Raw genomic sequence first — 12,686 nt, forward strand, 5'->3', positions numbered from 1 at the left:
GTTTCCCTAGAATCACAGGCACCACAAACTTTCCTTTGTGCTACTTTCCTTTCCAAATGGAAGCTTAGCTCCTTAAAGGAGTGGCTCATTGAGGGTTCAGACATTGTAGGAAACAACACACATACAACAAAGCTGGCAACGCAGCTTGGCCATTGCACCAGTACCCACCTCGCTAAAACCTCGTTGCCCTCTACAGCTCCCTGGAAGCAGGTTGCGGTGAGGTGGGTGCTGGTCTCTTCACCCAAGGAACAATAGATAGGATGAGAGGAAATGGCCCCAAGTTGCACCAGAGGAGGTTTAGATTGGATATCAGGAAAAGTTTCTTCACTGACAGAGGGGTGAAGCATTGGCAGAGGCTGCCCAGGGCAGTGGTGGAGTCTCCATTTCTGGAGGGGTTCAAAAAGCATGTAGATGTGGTACTTGGGGACATGGTTTAGTAGGCATAGTGGGGCTGGGCTGACAGTTGGACTGGATGAGCCTAGAGGTCCTCTCCAACCTTAATGATTCTACGATTTCACGATTCTATCTTGTGACATACAGAAACCACCATTGAATGGGTTTGATGTTGGTTTCTAGCAATTTGGTCACTTGATTTTATCAGTGTTGAGAGAAACGCAATGCAAGAGGACCTGCTGATAACGATCACTAAGAATTTCACCAACAACTTTTCTGTGTTCCAGCTACTGGAGCAAAAGCCATGGGGCAGACCATGCCCTGGAGGACAGCCTGACACAGAAAGAGCAGGTTCCAATCCAAACTTCCTCAGGAGGACACTCTACGGGCATTTAACTCCAAACCCCATTTGAGATGTAACCCCCTGTAGAAGTGCTGCCCTCCAGCATCCCTGGCTGCAGGAATTCACTCCTAAACCAGGACAACCTTCAGCAGAGTCCAAGCTTACTCCTTTAACCACTGAAAGTTCATCATCACAAGTCATTCCTGATAAGATCTTCCCTCCTTATCATACTTTCTGTGCGAGACCCAGAGCCATTGGTCTTCACATCTCAGCAGCTCACAGTGCTGGTCCTTTACCTCTGTGCAAGGAGCCGCCAAACTCACACAGCTCCACTAAAGACATGAAGCACTTCCCAAAAAGCCATTTAATAGTTCCTAGAAAACTAGCCCCCCCTGAAAGCATGCTTTTAATTCCCTGCAGGGCTCGATCACGCACTGCAGCATGTGCCTCGAGCTGGAATGCCAGCTGCCTTCCACAATCGCTGCCGTGAACTCACAAGCCCAACTTTCACTGCAGGATTTGGGAATAAGAAGGCATAAAACTGCCAGATGACGAAGGGTCTACAGCTCCTGCACAGTTTTCAGAAGGAGGATTTGTTGGGGTTGTTCAGCCTAGAGAAGAGAAGGCTCTGAGGAGATCTCAGAGCAGCTGCCAGTACCTGAAGGGGCTACAAGGGAGCTGGAAAGGGACTTTTTTCAAAGGCAGGTAGTGATCGGATTAGGAGGAATGGCTTTAAATTGGAGAGGGGCAGGTTCAGACTAGACATGAGGCGGGATAGGAAGGGTAGGAGAGGAGGCTGGGTAGCCCTCTTTGTAAGGGAGGACTTGGGCACCATTGAGATGGATTGTGGCGATGAGGAGATTGAGTGCCTGTGGGTTAAAATCAGAGGAGCCCACAAGAAGGTAGATTTTGTGATGGGAGTCTGCTACAGACCATCCAGCCAAGGAGAAGCAGCGGATGAGCTCTTCTATAAACAGCTGGGGTTAATCTCTAGATCGATGCCTCTTGTTCTTGTGGGAGACTTCAATCTTCCTGATATCTGCTGGGAGTACAATAGAGCAGGAAGGAAGCAGTCTAGGAGGTTCCTGCAGTGCGTGGGAGACAACTTCCCCACACAGCTGGTGAACGAACCAACAAGGGAGGGTGCCCTCCTGGACCTGCTGTTGGTGAACAGAGAAGGCCTTGTGGGGGATGTGGCAGTAGGTGGACGCCTAGGACAAAGTGACCACGAGATGATAGGGTTTTCTGTTCTAGGTGAAGTGAAGAGGGTGGTTAGTAGGACAGTAGCACTTAATTTCCAGAGGGCAGACTTTGAACTCTTCATAAGGCTGGTTGGCAAAGTCTCATGGGAGACTTTACTCAACAGTACTCAAAGACAAGGGAGCCCAGGAGGGCTGGGAGCTCTTCAAAAAGGAAATCCTAGCAGCTCAGGAGAAAGCCATCCCCATGTTCCAGAAAAAAAAACAGCAGAGGAAAAATACAGCTTGGTTGAACAGAGAGATCTTGAGTGATATCAAGAAGAAGAGGAATGTTTATGGGCTCTGGAAGAAGAGACAGGCCTCTTGGGTGGATTACAGGAGGGAAGTGAGATTGTGTAGAGAAAAAATCAGAAGGGCTAAGGCTCAACTAGAAATCAGATTGGCAACATCTGTGAAAGATAACAAAAAATCTTTCTATAAATATATAAATAATAAAAGGAGGACTAGGGAGACCACCCATTTCCAAAGTGCTGGGGGACACACAGAGGACAACCAGCTAATATTTATGACATGGTTTACATTGATGTGGGCAAGCCCTATGATGTCACCAGAGCTTCACAGAAAACAGGTGTGTTTTTAAACAATTGCTGCATGGTTTATAGAATCATGGAATGGTTTGGGTTGGAAGGGACCTGAACGATCGTCCAGTTCCACCCCCTGCCATGGGCAGGGACACCTCCCACTGGATCAGGGCCTCCAAGCCCCATCCAACCTGGCCTTGAACCCCTCCAGGGATGGGGCAGCCACCCCTGCTCTGGGCAACCTGGGCCAGGGCCTCTCCACCCTCATGGTTTACTTCCAAGTATGCTTCCATTTTCTGCATAGCAAACAATTTTCTCTCCCAGAATTTCTCCAAATTTCCAGGAAAATGCTCATTCATTGCCCTAGTCTTCTTGTTCGTTCACCTCTTTGTAATATATTTTAATTATAATTTTTCCAACATGCCTCTTTTAGCTCAGTTCCATTGCAGGGCTTCTTAATCTAGTTCTGATATTACGTGTTGGATGAGATCTAGGGGTTTATTTAACTGGGCATCCCATTATTCTGTTTCAATTAACTAGAAATGGCAATGACACAGTGCAGTGCTGCTTCAGGGCAGAGCAGGAATTCTTGCTGCAAGAAAATCATTAGAAATTCCACAGAAATCTCCAGGCTGATAAGAGCAGCAACTTGGTTTTCCTGACTCTGGCCTGGGTTTGGTGCCAGAGCAGCTGGTTCCATTTTTCTGCTCCCTCAGGTCGTTCCGCGTGACGCTCGAACACCCTGCAGGTTACAAGCGAGGAAAGCATCCCTTATTTCACCTCCCTTGGCATCTGCGGCTGAGTTAGCCCAGCCCGAGGATGCCGTGCCAGACTGCAGATGGGAGCGTGCCCTGAGGGAAGAGGCAATTCTGTGGCTCCGCACAGAGCTGTCTGGAAACCTCCAAGGATCTTGTTTGCACAGAAGGAATGCAAACTTCTCCTACAGAGGAAAGCATCTGAGCTCACATATCCACCTAGAAACGTGCAAGTCCCTTCCATGATGCCCTCTCATCGTCCCATGTTGCCCAAGGTCCTATGATGAGGTGAATACTACGGCAGAGAGAGGAATACGTAGAATAAAGGGGAGATTTTGGAGCTCAGCTGATGTAAACAAGGCAGAAATGGGATAAGGGGGGTTTACAGAGTGAATAGAAACATGGAATGGTTTGGGTTGGAAGTGACCTCAAAGCACATCCACCTCCCCCTCCTGCCCTCTGCAGGGACACCTTCCACTGGATCCGGGGCTCCAAGCCCCATCCAACCTGGCCTTGAACCCCTCCAGGGATGGGGCAGCCACCCCTGCTCTGGGCAATCTGGGCCAGGGCCTCCCCACCCTCACAGAAGAATATTTTTTCCTAAGATCTAATCCCTCTCTTATTAGGAAAGAAGCTGAGTGCTCAATCCATAAATACCGCACTAACCTTCACTCGTAGCTGTGCTAAATACTCCTAGAAATGAAGCGTGGTGATAGGGTGACAGCTCAGATGGAAACTCTCCTCTTAAATATCCTTCTGCTTCATCAATCGTAGCCAGCTTCAGAGGGCAGGAAACTCGGCTCCTGCAGAAAAGCAGAGAAACAGCATGGGCTGCCTTGTTCTTAGCTTTAGGGATGAAGAGATAAAAGGTCAACGTCAATCCAGCCATGACCTAACCCAGTATGACAACAGTTAGGCCTCATTAAGAGACAAAAATCAGGAAGAGCAATGCCTGTTCACAGAAAGGCACTGGAGCTGGTTATGGGGAAGAGAGAACAGTCCTGAGCCAAACCAAGATCCTTGGGATCCCCATTAAAAATTGCAGAGAAGGAATTTCAGCACAGAGAAGGACAGTGACACAAGACAGAGGCACTATTCAATAATAGATGTTCCTTGACATTAAAAAGCCCAAGAATCATAGAATAGAATCATGGAATGGTTTGGGTTGGAAGGGACCTCAAAGCTCATCCAGTCCCACCCCTGCCATGGGCAGGGACACCTCCCACTGGATCAGGGGCTCCAAGCCCCATCCAGCCTGGCCTTGAACCCCTCCAGGGATGGGGCAGCCACCCCTGCTCCGGGCAACCTGGACCAGGGCCTGGCTACCTTCACACTAACAAATTCCTTCCTAAGATCTCATCTCAGCCTCCCCTCTTTCAAATTAAAAAAAAACGTTATTAAGCTAATTCCCAAACTGGGTCTACAATCAGATGCAATTTCTCTGCCTGTCCTGGGTTTGACTCTGACATTGTTTTTGTAAGGAGGATTTCCATTACACAGACCCATTACGCAGGCCACGAAGTATCCAGAACATCATCTGGCAGATGTGCCAGTCGTGCTGTGCAGGGACTCATTAAGAGACACTTACAGCATGATGAAGCTGGTCAGATCTTCGGTTCCCCACATGCCATTGTACATCACCGATCTCTCTCCGTTCTCATAAATCTTGATGGTAGGAAACTGAGTGACGTTCTCCTTCACGCAAAGGCCAGGCGTGTCCCAGCAGTTTACCCGAGAGAGCAAAATCCCCTGAGTTCCTAGAGTGGAAAACAAATATGTATAAAAACTACGCAAATAAAGAGAGAAATGGTTGGAAAAGTGAGCTTTCTGAGAGCTTCTTTGGATATAACAGAATTGAATTTGGGTTGGAAAGGACCTCAAACCCCATCCAGTTCCACCCCTGCCATGGGGACACCTCCCACTGGATCACGGACTCCAAGCCCCATCCAACCTGGCCTTGAACCCCTCCAGGGATGGGGCAGCCACCCTTGCTCTGGGCAACCTCGGCCAGGGCTTCACCACCCTCACAGAAAAACATTTCTCCCTAAGATTGCATCTCAATCTCCCCTCTTTCAGCTTAAAACCATTCCCTCTTGTCCCATCCCTGCAGTCCCTGATCAAGAGCCCCTCCCCAGCTTTCCTGAGCCCCTTCCAGCACTGGAAGGTGCTCTAAGGTCTCCCTGGAGCCTTCTCTTCTCCAGGCTGAACAACCCAAGTCTCTCAGCCTGCTAATCCCTAACCAGTGCTAACCCCTGGCAGGTGAACCATCACTTGTTTCTCTAGCAACAACCCCTTGGTCTCCAGCCTCACCCAACCTGCCTCCTACCTACCTGCAGGCTTGACCAAGGACAGCAGGGCTGTCCAAGCCCACTGTAGGAATGCTGTATCTCAGAAATCTTCATGCCTTCCCTAAATTTGTTTGAATAGGTTTCAAGAGTTGCATGGGAAAAAATGAGATGAAATCTAGAGACAAGCACACACATGGAGGCAAAGTGTCCTTCAGAAACCAGGGTCAGGGCAGGTGATGAGGATTTCTCAAGAGGATGGCAGATCAAAACAGCCAAGCTTTCTTCTCTGCCTGCCCTGGGTTTGATTTTGATCACTATTTTCATTAAAGGCCTGGCTGATGGAGTAGAACAAACACATCCAATCTGCAAATGATCCCAAGCCCAGAGGGGCAGAAAGCAATTTGAAGGGCAAAGTGTAACAACTGCAGAATTCCGTAATGAGAAGCAGGACGCACAGACACCACCAGAGCTACAGAAAAGGGCAGTGCCCTTCCAGTTTCAGCCTTCAGGATGAACTCTCAACAGCATCTGCAAGACAGGGGCAGAAAATGATGCTCCTGTCCCACTGAAATCCCTGCAGAGCCCAGGAACTCAGGCTGGAAAACATGATTTTGGAAAGGCTTCAACAGATGAGAACCTGGAGAAGGTTGGAAGACATGAAGGAAAACCCCAAAAAACCTGTTTATTTGGGTTAGGAATAGTCTGGAAGACACATCTCAATATGTGAGGTCTGCTCTAACAGTGGCTCACCCTCTGCTGCCAGCTGGACACGGACAAGTAACAACCCGTTCCCAGGTAGGGAGGTTTGAGCAGTTATTACACAAGCTGTGAGAACCATGCGCAGCTGCATCCCTTTGCCAGAGAAGCTGTGGAGGGGTTTTAACCACAGGTTAGAAACGTGCCTGTCAGGGATGGGCAAGGCACCTCCACAGGGTGACCTTCACACGTATTCCCACCCGCTATCCCTATCTCCTTCACATCCCACTGGACCATTTTCTCCAACCCTCATTTCAGGTTCTGCTTTGCAGCTCCTACGAGGAGTTTGCTGCTCTTCTGCCTGGTGTCAAAGGCGTGTGCAGGCAAAGCAAGTGGCAGCACGGAGCTCAGGGTCTGCAATTCCACTCAGGCAGGCAGGAGCTGTCAAAACACTCCACGAGAGCAGAAATGGTTTGTGTCATTCTCCACGCTCTGAAATAACATCTCCAATTAAATGCCTGCCGCTGGATTTATTTCACACCCCTGATCCAGTATAGCTGGTTCTCATCATCTGTTACCACGGTCTTGCTCAACACTGAAAAACAATTACATGGAAATAGGGCTTTGATGCCTTGTTAGAATTGCAAGGATGCTCCAGGTCCCTCAATTATGAGTTTTAGTATTTAGATACTTCCTGGGGGAATTACGTAGCAAAAAGCGCTCCGAAGGAGCCCCATCTGGCCTGAGGAACACCTCATATGGGATGATCACCCTCCCATCCAAGCCCACACCATGCTATTAATCACTGAATGAGCAGCAGTTTCAGGAGCTGAGTAACTCAGGAATGGCCTGTTTGGCCTTGAGGTCATTGTTGAGCTGCTGGATGGGATAAAAAGTGGAAGAGGAACACAAGATTCAATTGTTCTGTGATTTTAGGTGTTACTAAAACAGTGAGAACCTGTGTCCTGGGGATCTTATGAAACCAGGACAAGACAAATCATCAGTGCTATAGGGAACAAGAAAAATCAAGAGTCACTTAAATTTCTAATCCTTCGGAGGGCAGGACTGGCATTAGAAACATCTCACTTCAAGAGCTGGTTCAAAGACTACAACATGAAAGAGAAGTTGTTTATGAAGCACGGCACTGCAAGAGGAGGAATCCAATACAGAATGGGAAATGACTACCCAGACAGCATCTGGGACTCCTAAATCCTTAACTCAGATTTACATTCCATGAATATACATTCTTAAATCATGCCAGTGATTCTCATACCTTTGAACTACAACTTCAGACCTCTGCCTTTGGAAGTCATTGGTCAAGAAGACTCTACAAGCGCAGAAGAGGGAAGCAGAACTAGGAAATGCTTAGCACTGTCTCACCTTCATATCCTCTTCTCTAGTCCCAGGGTTGCTGCTTCCAATAAACTCATGTATCATAGAATCATAGAATGGTTTGGGTTGGAAGGGACCTCAAAGCCCATCCTGTTCCACCCTCTGCCATGGGCAGGGACACCTCCCACTGGATCAGGGGCTCCAAGCCCCATCCAACCTGGCCTTGAACCCCTCCAGGGATGGGGCAGCCACCACTGCTCTGGGCAACCTACCCTCAAAGGAAAACATTTCTCCCCAAGATCTCATCTCAATCTCCCCTCTTTCAGCTTAAAACCGCTCCCCCTCATCCCATCCCTGCCCTCCCTGATCCAGAGCCCCTCCCCAGCTTTCCTGGAGCCCCTTTCAGCACTGGAAGCTGCTCTAAGGTCTCCCCGGAGCCTTCTCTTCTCCAGGCTGCACAACCCCAACTCTCTCAGCCTGGCCTTCACAGCAGAGCTGCTCCAGCCCTCAGATCATCTCCATGGCCTCCTCTGGACTCACTCCAACAGCTCCATCTCCTTCCTGTGCTGAGGACTCCACAACTGACCGCAGGGCTCCAGGTGGGGTCCCACAAGAGTGAAATAGAGGGACAGAATCTCCTCCCTCGCCCTGCTGGTGACACTTCTTGTGATGCAGCCCAGGATGCGGTTGGCAGACACATCTTGCAGAAGAAACCAAGAGCTGCAGCAGTCAGCCCCTGCGGCAGCACAACCAGCATGCTCTTGCTGCAAGAACAGAAAATATGCTCAGTTCAGCAAGACAAGAGATGCTTCTCGTTATCTCTTGCTTTAATAGACTGGATGTCACAACAAAGGGAAAACACTTGGGGGGCTATAAACTTAATTTTACGATGATCTGCTGAACATCTGTTACTGGATGATTCACAGAGTCATTCCAGCCTCCAACCTCCTCCATTCCTTTATGTTTGATCTCATGTGGTCTGTTCTCGGTGCCATTTTGCACAAAGAACAGGCATCAAAGTGGGACCTGGTTCTGCAACTGAAAATGGGCCTCTGGAGCTGGTGATTCATGCCTCAGACAGCTGGTCTTGGCTCCTCGGCCCTTCTGAAGAAAGCTCCACCCCAGAGAGCAGCCAGGAATACCAGAGCTTCTAGGGGAGCCGAGAGATTGCCCCAAAACCATATCCCATACTTTATTCTCAGTCCTGCATAGCTCAAGATCTTCCTGATGGAAACGTCTATCCCTTGCACTGTTGTGTCTTCCCTCATCCTGGCCATAACTAAAAGGCAAGGAATCCCCATCCTTTTAGGTCTTCATGCCCCTAGGTAGCTCATAAGTGACTGAGGCTCCCTCAACAGCAGAGACAAACATCTCCAGACCCACTAACGCAGCCGTTCTCCATCTTCTCCAAGGCTGTAGCAGGGAAAGAAGGCTGGAGTCAGTCCACAAGTCCCATCTGGCCTAGGAAGTCTTTGATAGGACCTCACTGATAGCAGCAGAAAGGCTCTGACCCCAATCATTTCATAATCTCTGTTGAGAATCTGATGTGGCTGCTTCTATGCACCGAGATTGTTATCAAATGATTCAAAAAACACATGGCGAAAGCAGGTTCAGCCAAGGTTTGGCCGCTGGCTCAGGAAGAGGCAGGGTTTCACCCACTAACTCTCCTAGGTTGCTCCCCTAGCTGGGGATTCTTAAAGAAACCCCAAACCATCAACAATCATGACATCTCTAACAACAACAACCCTCCCCGAGCTTTCCTGTTTATGCCTCGGATTGCAGTCCAGATCAAAGCTGCTGGTGACTTTCCTTTCATCCAAACAATAAAGGCAGAACCACTTTTATCCAAACCACAGCACTGCCCGCAGCGTTCCCAAGAGGGTTTCTTGTAAGCAATTCCCACTGCATCTGCTTCCCAGAAAGCTGCCTGAGTTCTCTGCAGACTCTCTATATGTCCCCTGTGCTGAGAGCTCAGCCGGAACACTGCTTGCACTCTGCAGGACATGGTGTCCATCCTAGTGGAGTGCCATCACTAGAAATGGGCCTTGATGAAGAAGAAAAACCAAGGGAAGGCACCAGCCCTCACCAGAGGTGCCAGAACAGCTCTGATCTACATCCACATGACTTCCCCACTGAGCGGAAGATGAAGCCACCTGAGTGTCTTGCGTAGTCAGGGGGAGAAAGAGGAACCTCTGGAAGAGATTCAGCCCACGTAAGCACGATGGACATGCAGAAGAACACACCTCTCTCCACTGAGTGTAGAGAAGGATCAAGCTGAAGCCCTGAATGAAGCTGAATTTGGGCTTACGCTGCTCAGGACATATCACAGACCTTGCTGAGGGACCAGTCACCTACCTGGTGTGTGCTCTCTTTAAGTGTTGCTGATTCTTCACCATCACATGTTATTTATGGAGTTCTGTGGCTGCCTGCAAGACTTCCCATCTAATTAAGCCAGACTCCAAGCCCTGAAGGCACCATCACTGTAAATTCTTCCTCTGATACTGTCCGGCCTTGGTGGATCTGGGCTTGCCTACACCTGTCTGTCAGGCTCCCCATCGAAGCCAGAGCTAATCACGGCTACATTCCAGGTCAAGGACTTCCAAGGGCATCCAGCACATTGATTTGCTGTGCAGCATGTAGTATGTCCTTGCTCTCTGCAGGACCTAGCACTGAGGGGCACAAACAGCATCATCATCATCCATCACAGACTGTGCCCACCGCTCCTCGAATCCTGTGTTCAGTTCTGGGCCCCTCACCACAAGAAGGATGTTGAGGCTCTGGAGCGAGTCCAGAGAAGAGCAACGAAGCTGGGGAAGGGGCTGGAGAACAAGAGGAGTGGCTGAGAGAGCTGGGGGTGTTTAGGCTGGAGAAGAGGAGGCTGAGGGGAGACCTCATTGCTCTCTACAACTACCTGAAAGGAGGTTGTGGAGAGGAGGGAGTTGGGCTCTTCTCCCAAGGGACAGGGGACAGGACAAGAGGGAATGGCCTCAAGCTCCACCAGGGGAGGGTCAGGTTGAACATTGAGAAAAAAATTTTCATGGAAAGGGTCATTGGTCACTGGCAGAGGCTGCCCAGGGAGGGGGTTGAGTCACCTTCTCTGGAGGGGTTTAAGGCACGGGTGGACGAGGTGCTGAGGGACATGGGTTAGTGATTGATAGGAATGGTTGGACTCGATGATCTGATGGGTCTTTTCCAACCTGGAGATTCTATGATCACCATCATCCATCACAGACTGTGCCCACCAACACCACCATCATCCATCACAGTTTACGCCAACGACAGAGGGTGACAGTGTGACAGTAGAAGGCTGCATTCCCAGTCCTGTGACATTATAGAGGCACAAACAGACCACAGAGATCCCTAAATGAGAAACAAACGACTCTTCCTAAGGAATCTGAGGTGGGCATGCCTTCCTGAAGAGCTTGGGAAGAGAAAATGAGTAAATTCTGGGTAAGCGAATGAGGTACCACCGATATCTTCATAGTCTTCCGGTTCCTACCTCCAGGGCAGGTGTGTGCCAGCTGTAAAGCCCTCAGACCTGTGGCACCTTACCTTTCAGGTGATCGGCCACCTCGATGTAGGAGCGCAGCACTGCCTGGGACACTGCCTCCCCTGAAACACAGGAGAGACACAGCCCTGAGGGACACACAAGGTGACAGAGCAGCCCCGCCTCACTCCCTGCAAGATCACATTATGATTCCCTGCATCCTAAGGTGCTTCAAGCTCTGAAAGACTTGAAAGGAATAAGATAAACTGGACTTTATGTTTCTGTGCAGCAGAGCACCCAGGTTGTCTCAGCTATGCCACGCGACCACAATTCCCCCTCTTGTCCAAAATTCAACCCCTCTAAAATCAAGGTTAACAACCTATGCACATCAATATCTTCTATCGTGTGTTCATACGGCATCAGACAACGAGAAGAACTGGTTTAATCTGATCGCTAATGGTGGGTGGAGGCAGGTGGGGCAGGATGCGGCACTCACTTATCGTTAAAACTTGCCTACAGGATCCCTGTGGTATGGAAACTGTGGTGCGCAGCGCAAGCTGCAAGAAGGGGCTGCTGGGTCACATTTCCTACTCACAGCTGGCGTAGAACAGCACCACTGTCCGGGAAGCCTCCGAGAGGGCAGAGTGGAAGGTGTCCTCTGCTAAGGCAAGGATCTGCTCCAAGTGGAGCTCTCGCTTCTTGTCCCGGGAAACCGCTTCCACCACCTGATCATCCTGGATGTCTGGAAGGGAATCGCAGTCGTGCATGAAAACAGGTAGGCGCACAGGGAGAGGGAACCGCAGCCCCCATCTGCCACCCCCTCGGGATGGATTTGTGAGCCAGAAGTTCTCAGCAGAGACGTGGGGATGGTCAGCAGGGGCAAGGAACCGCCTGACTCGGAGGACGGGAGTCAAAAGCACAGACATGCTCGCTGACAGACACACAAACTCCTCAAAATGCACTTATGCCACCTCATGAGTTGTACTCTCCGATGTGAACATTTTTTTTCAAGCACGTTGGCTCCTCTATTTTAGCACCATGATTTTAGCAAACAAAACCAGTTTTGTGTAGAAAACAAATGTGTTTTCAAGGAATCATTCCAAGGGGCAGTGTTTTTTCCCTGGAGAACAAAAACATGTCTCAAACCTTTCCGAAGGAACTGATAATTCTGAGGCTTTTCATGTGATGGTTGAAGAGGAGACAACATTGGCTGCACTTTAAACCCCTTGAGCTCCTGAAGCTGGATGAATTCAAGTAGAAAGACTGCTCTGCCCCACGAAGCACCTCTGCAACCTGTTCCTCTAACAGCTGCTGATTTTCCACCCTGATGTTTCCCCTAAAAACTATGCCTGTCCTCCCATGACCTCCAGAGAATGGAAGAGCTGCTTTGCACAGCCGTGAGGCGACTATAATGGTTTGTCTTGGAATTGTGAAAGTGTCCTCTAATGCTTTAACGCAGGCGCGCACGTCTCTAGCTTATAGAATCATGGTTATAGAGCCATTACTGTCAGAAAAGATGTCTAAGAGCATCCAGTCCAACCATCAGCCCAACATCACTGTGCCAACTAAACCATGTCCCCAAGTGCCACATCTACATGCTTTTTGAACCCTT

At 49.5% G+C, this 12,686-nt stretch overlaps 1 protein-coding gene across 1 annotated transcript in view; it reads right to left on the reverse strand.

The window, feature by feature from the left end:
• Positions 1-12,686, reverse strand: part of TXNDC16 (thioredoxin domain containing 16) — a 47,428-nt gene that overhangs the window by 15,739 nt on the left and 19,003 nt on the right. The window contains exons 12-15 of the mRNA XM_069856792.1: positions 11,670-11,816; positions 11,140-11,199; positions 4,860-5,028; positions 3,938-4,074 (exon numbers count right to left, since the gene is read on the reverse strand). Of these exons, the coding sequence (XP_069712893.1) occupies positions 3,938-4,074; positions 4,860-5,028; positions 11,140-11,199; positions 11,670-11,816 (513 nt within the window). The remainder of the gene's footprint in view (positions 1-3,937; positions 4,075-4,859; positions 5,029-11,139; positions 11,200-11,669; positions 11,817-12,686) is intronic.

This window comes from Phaenicophaeus curvirostris, chromosome 5, assembly GCF_032191515.1.
Source record: "Phaenicophaeus curvirostris isolate KB17595 chromosome 5, BPBGC_Pcur_1.0, whole genome shotgun sequence".
Classification (NCBI taxonomy): domain Eukaryota; kingdom Metazoa; phylum Chordata; class Aves; order Cuculiformes; family Cuculidae; genus Phaenicophaeus; species Phaenicophaeus curvirostris.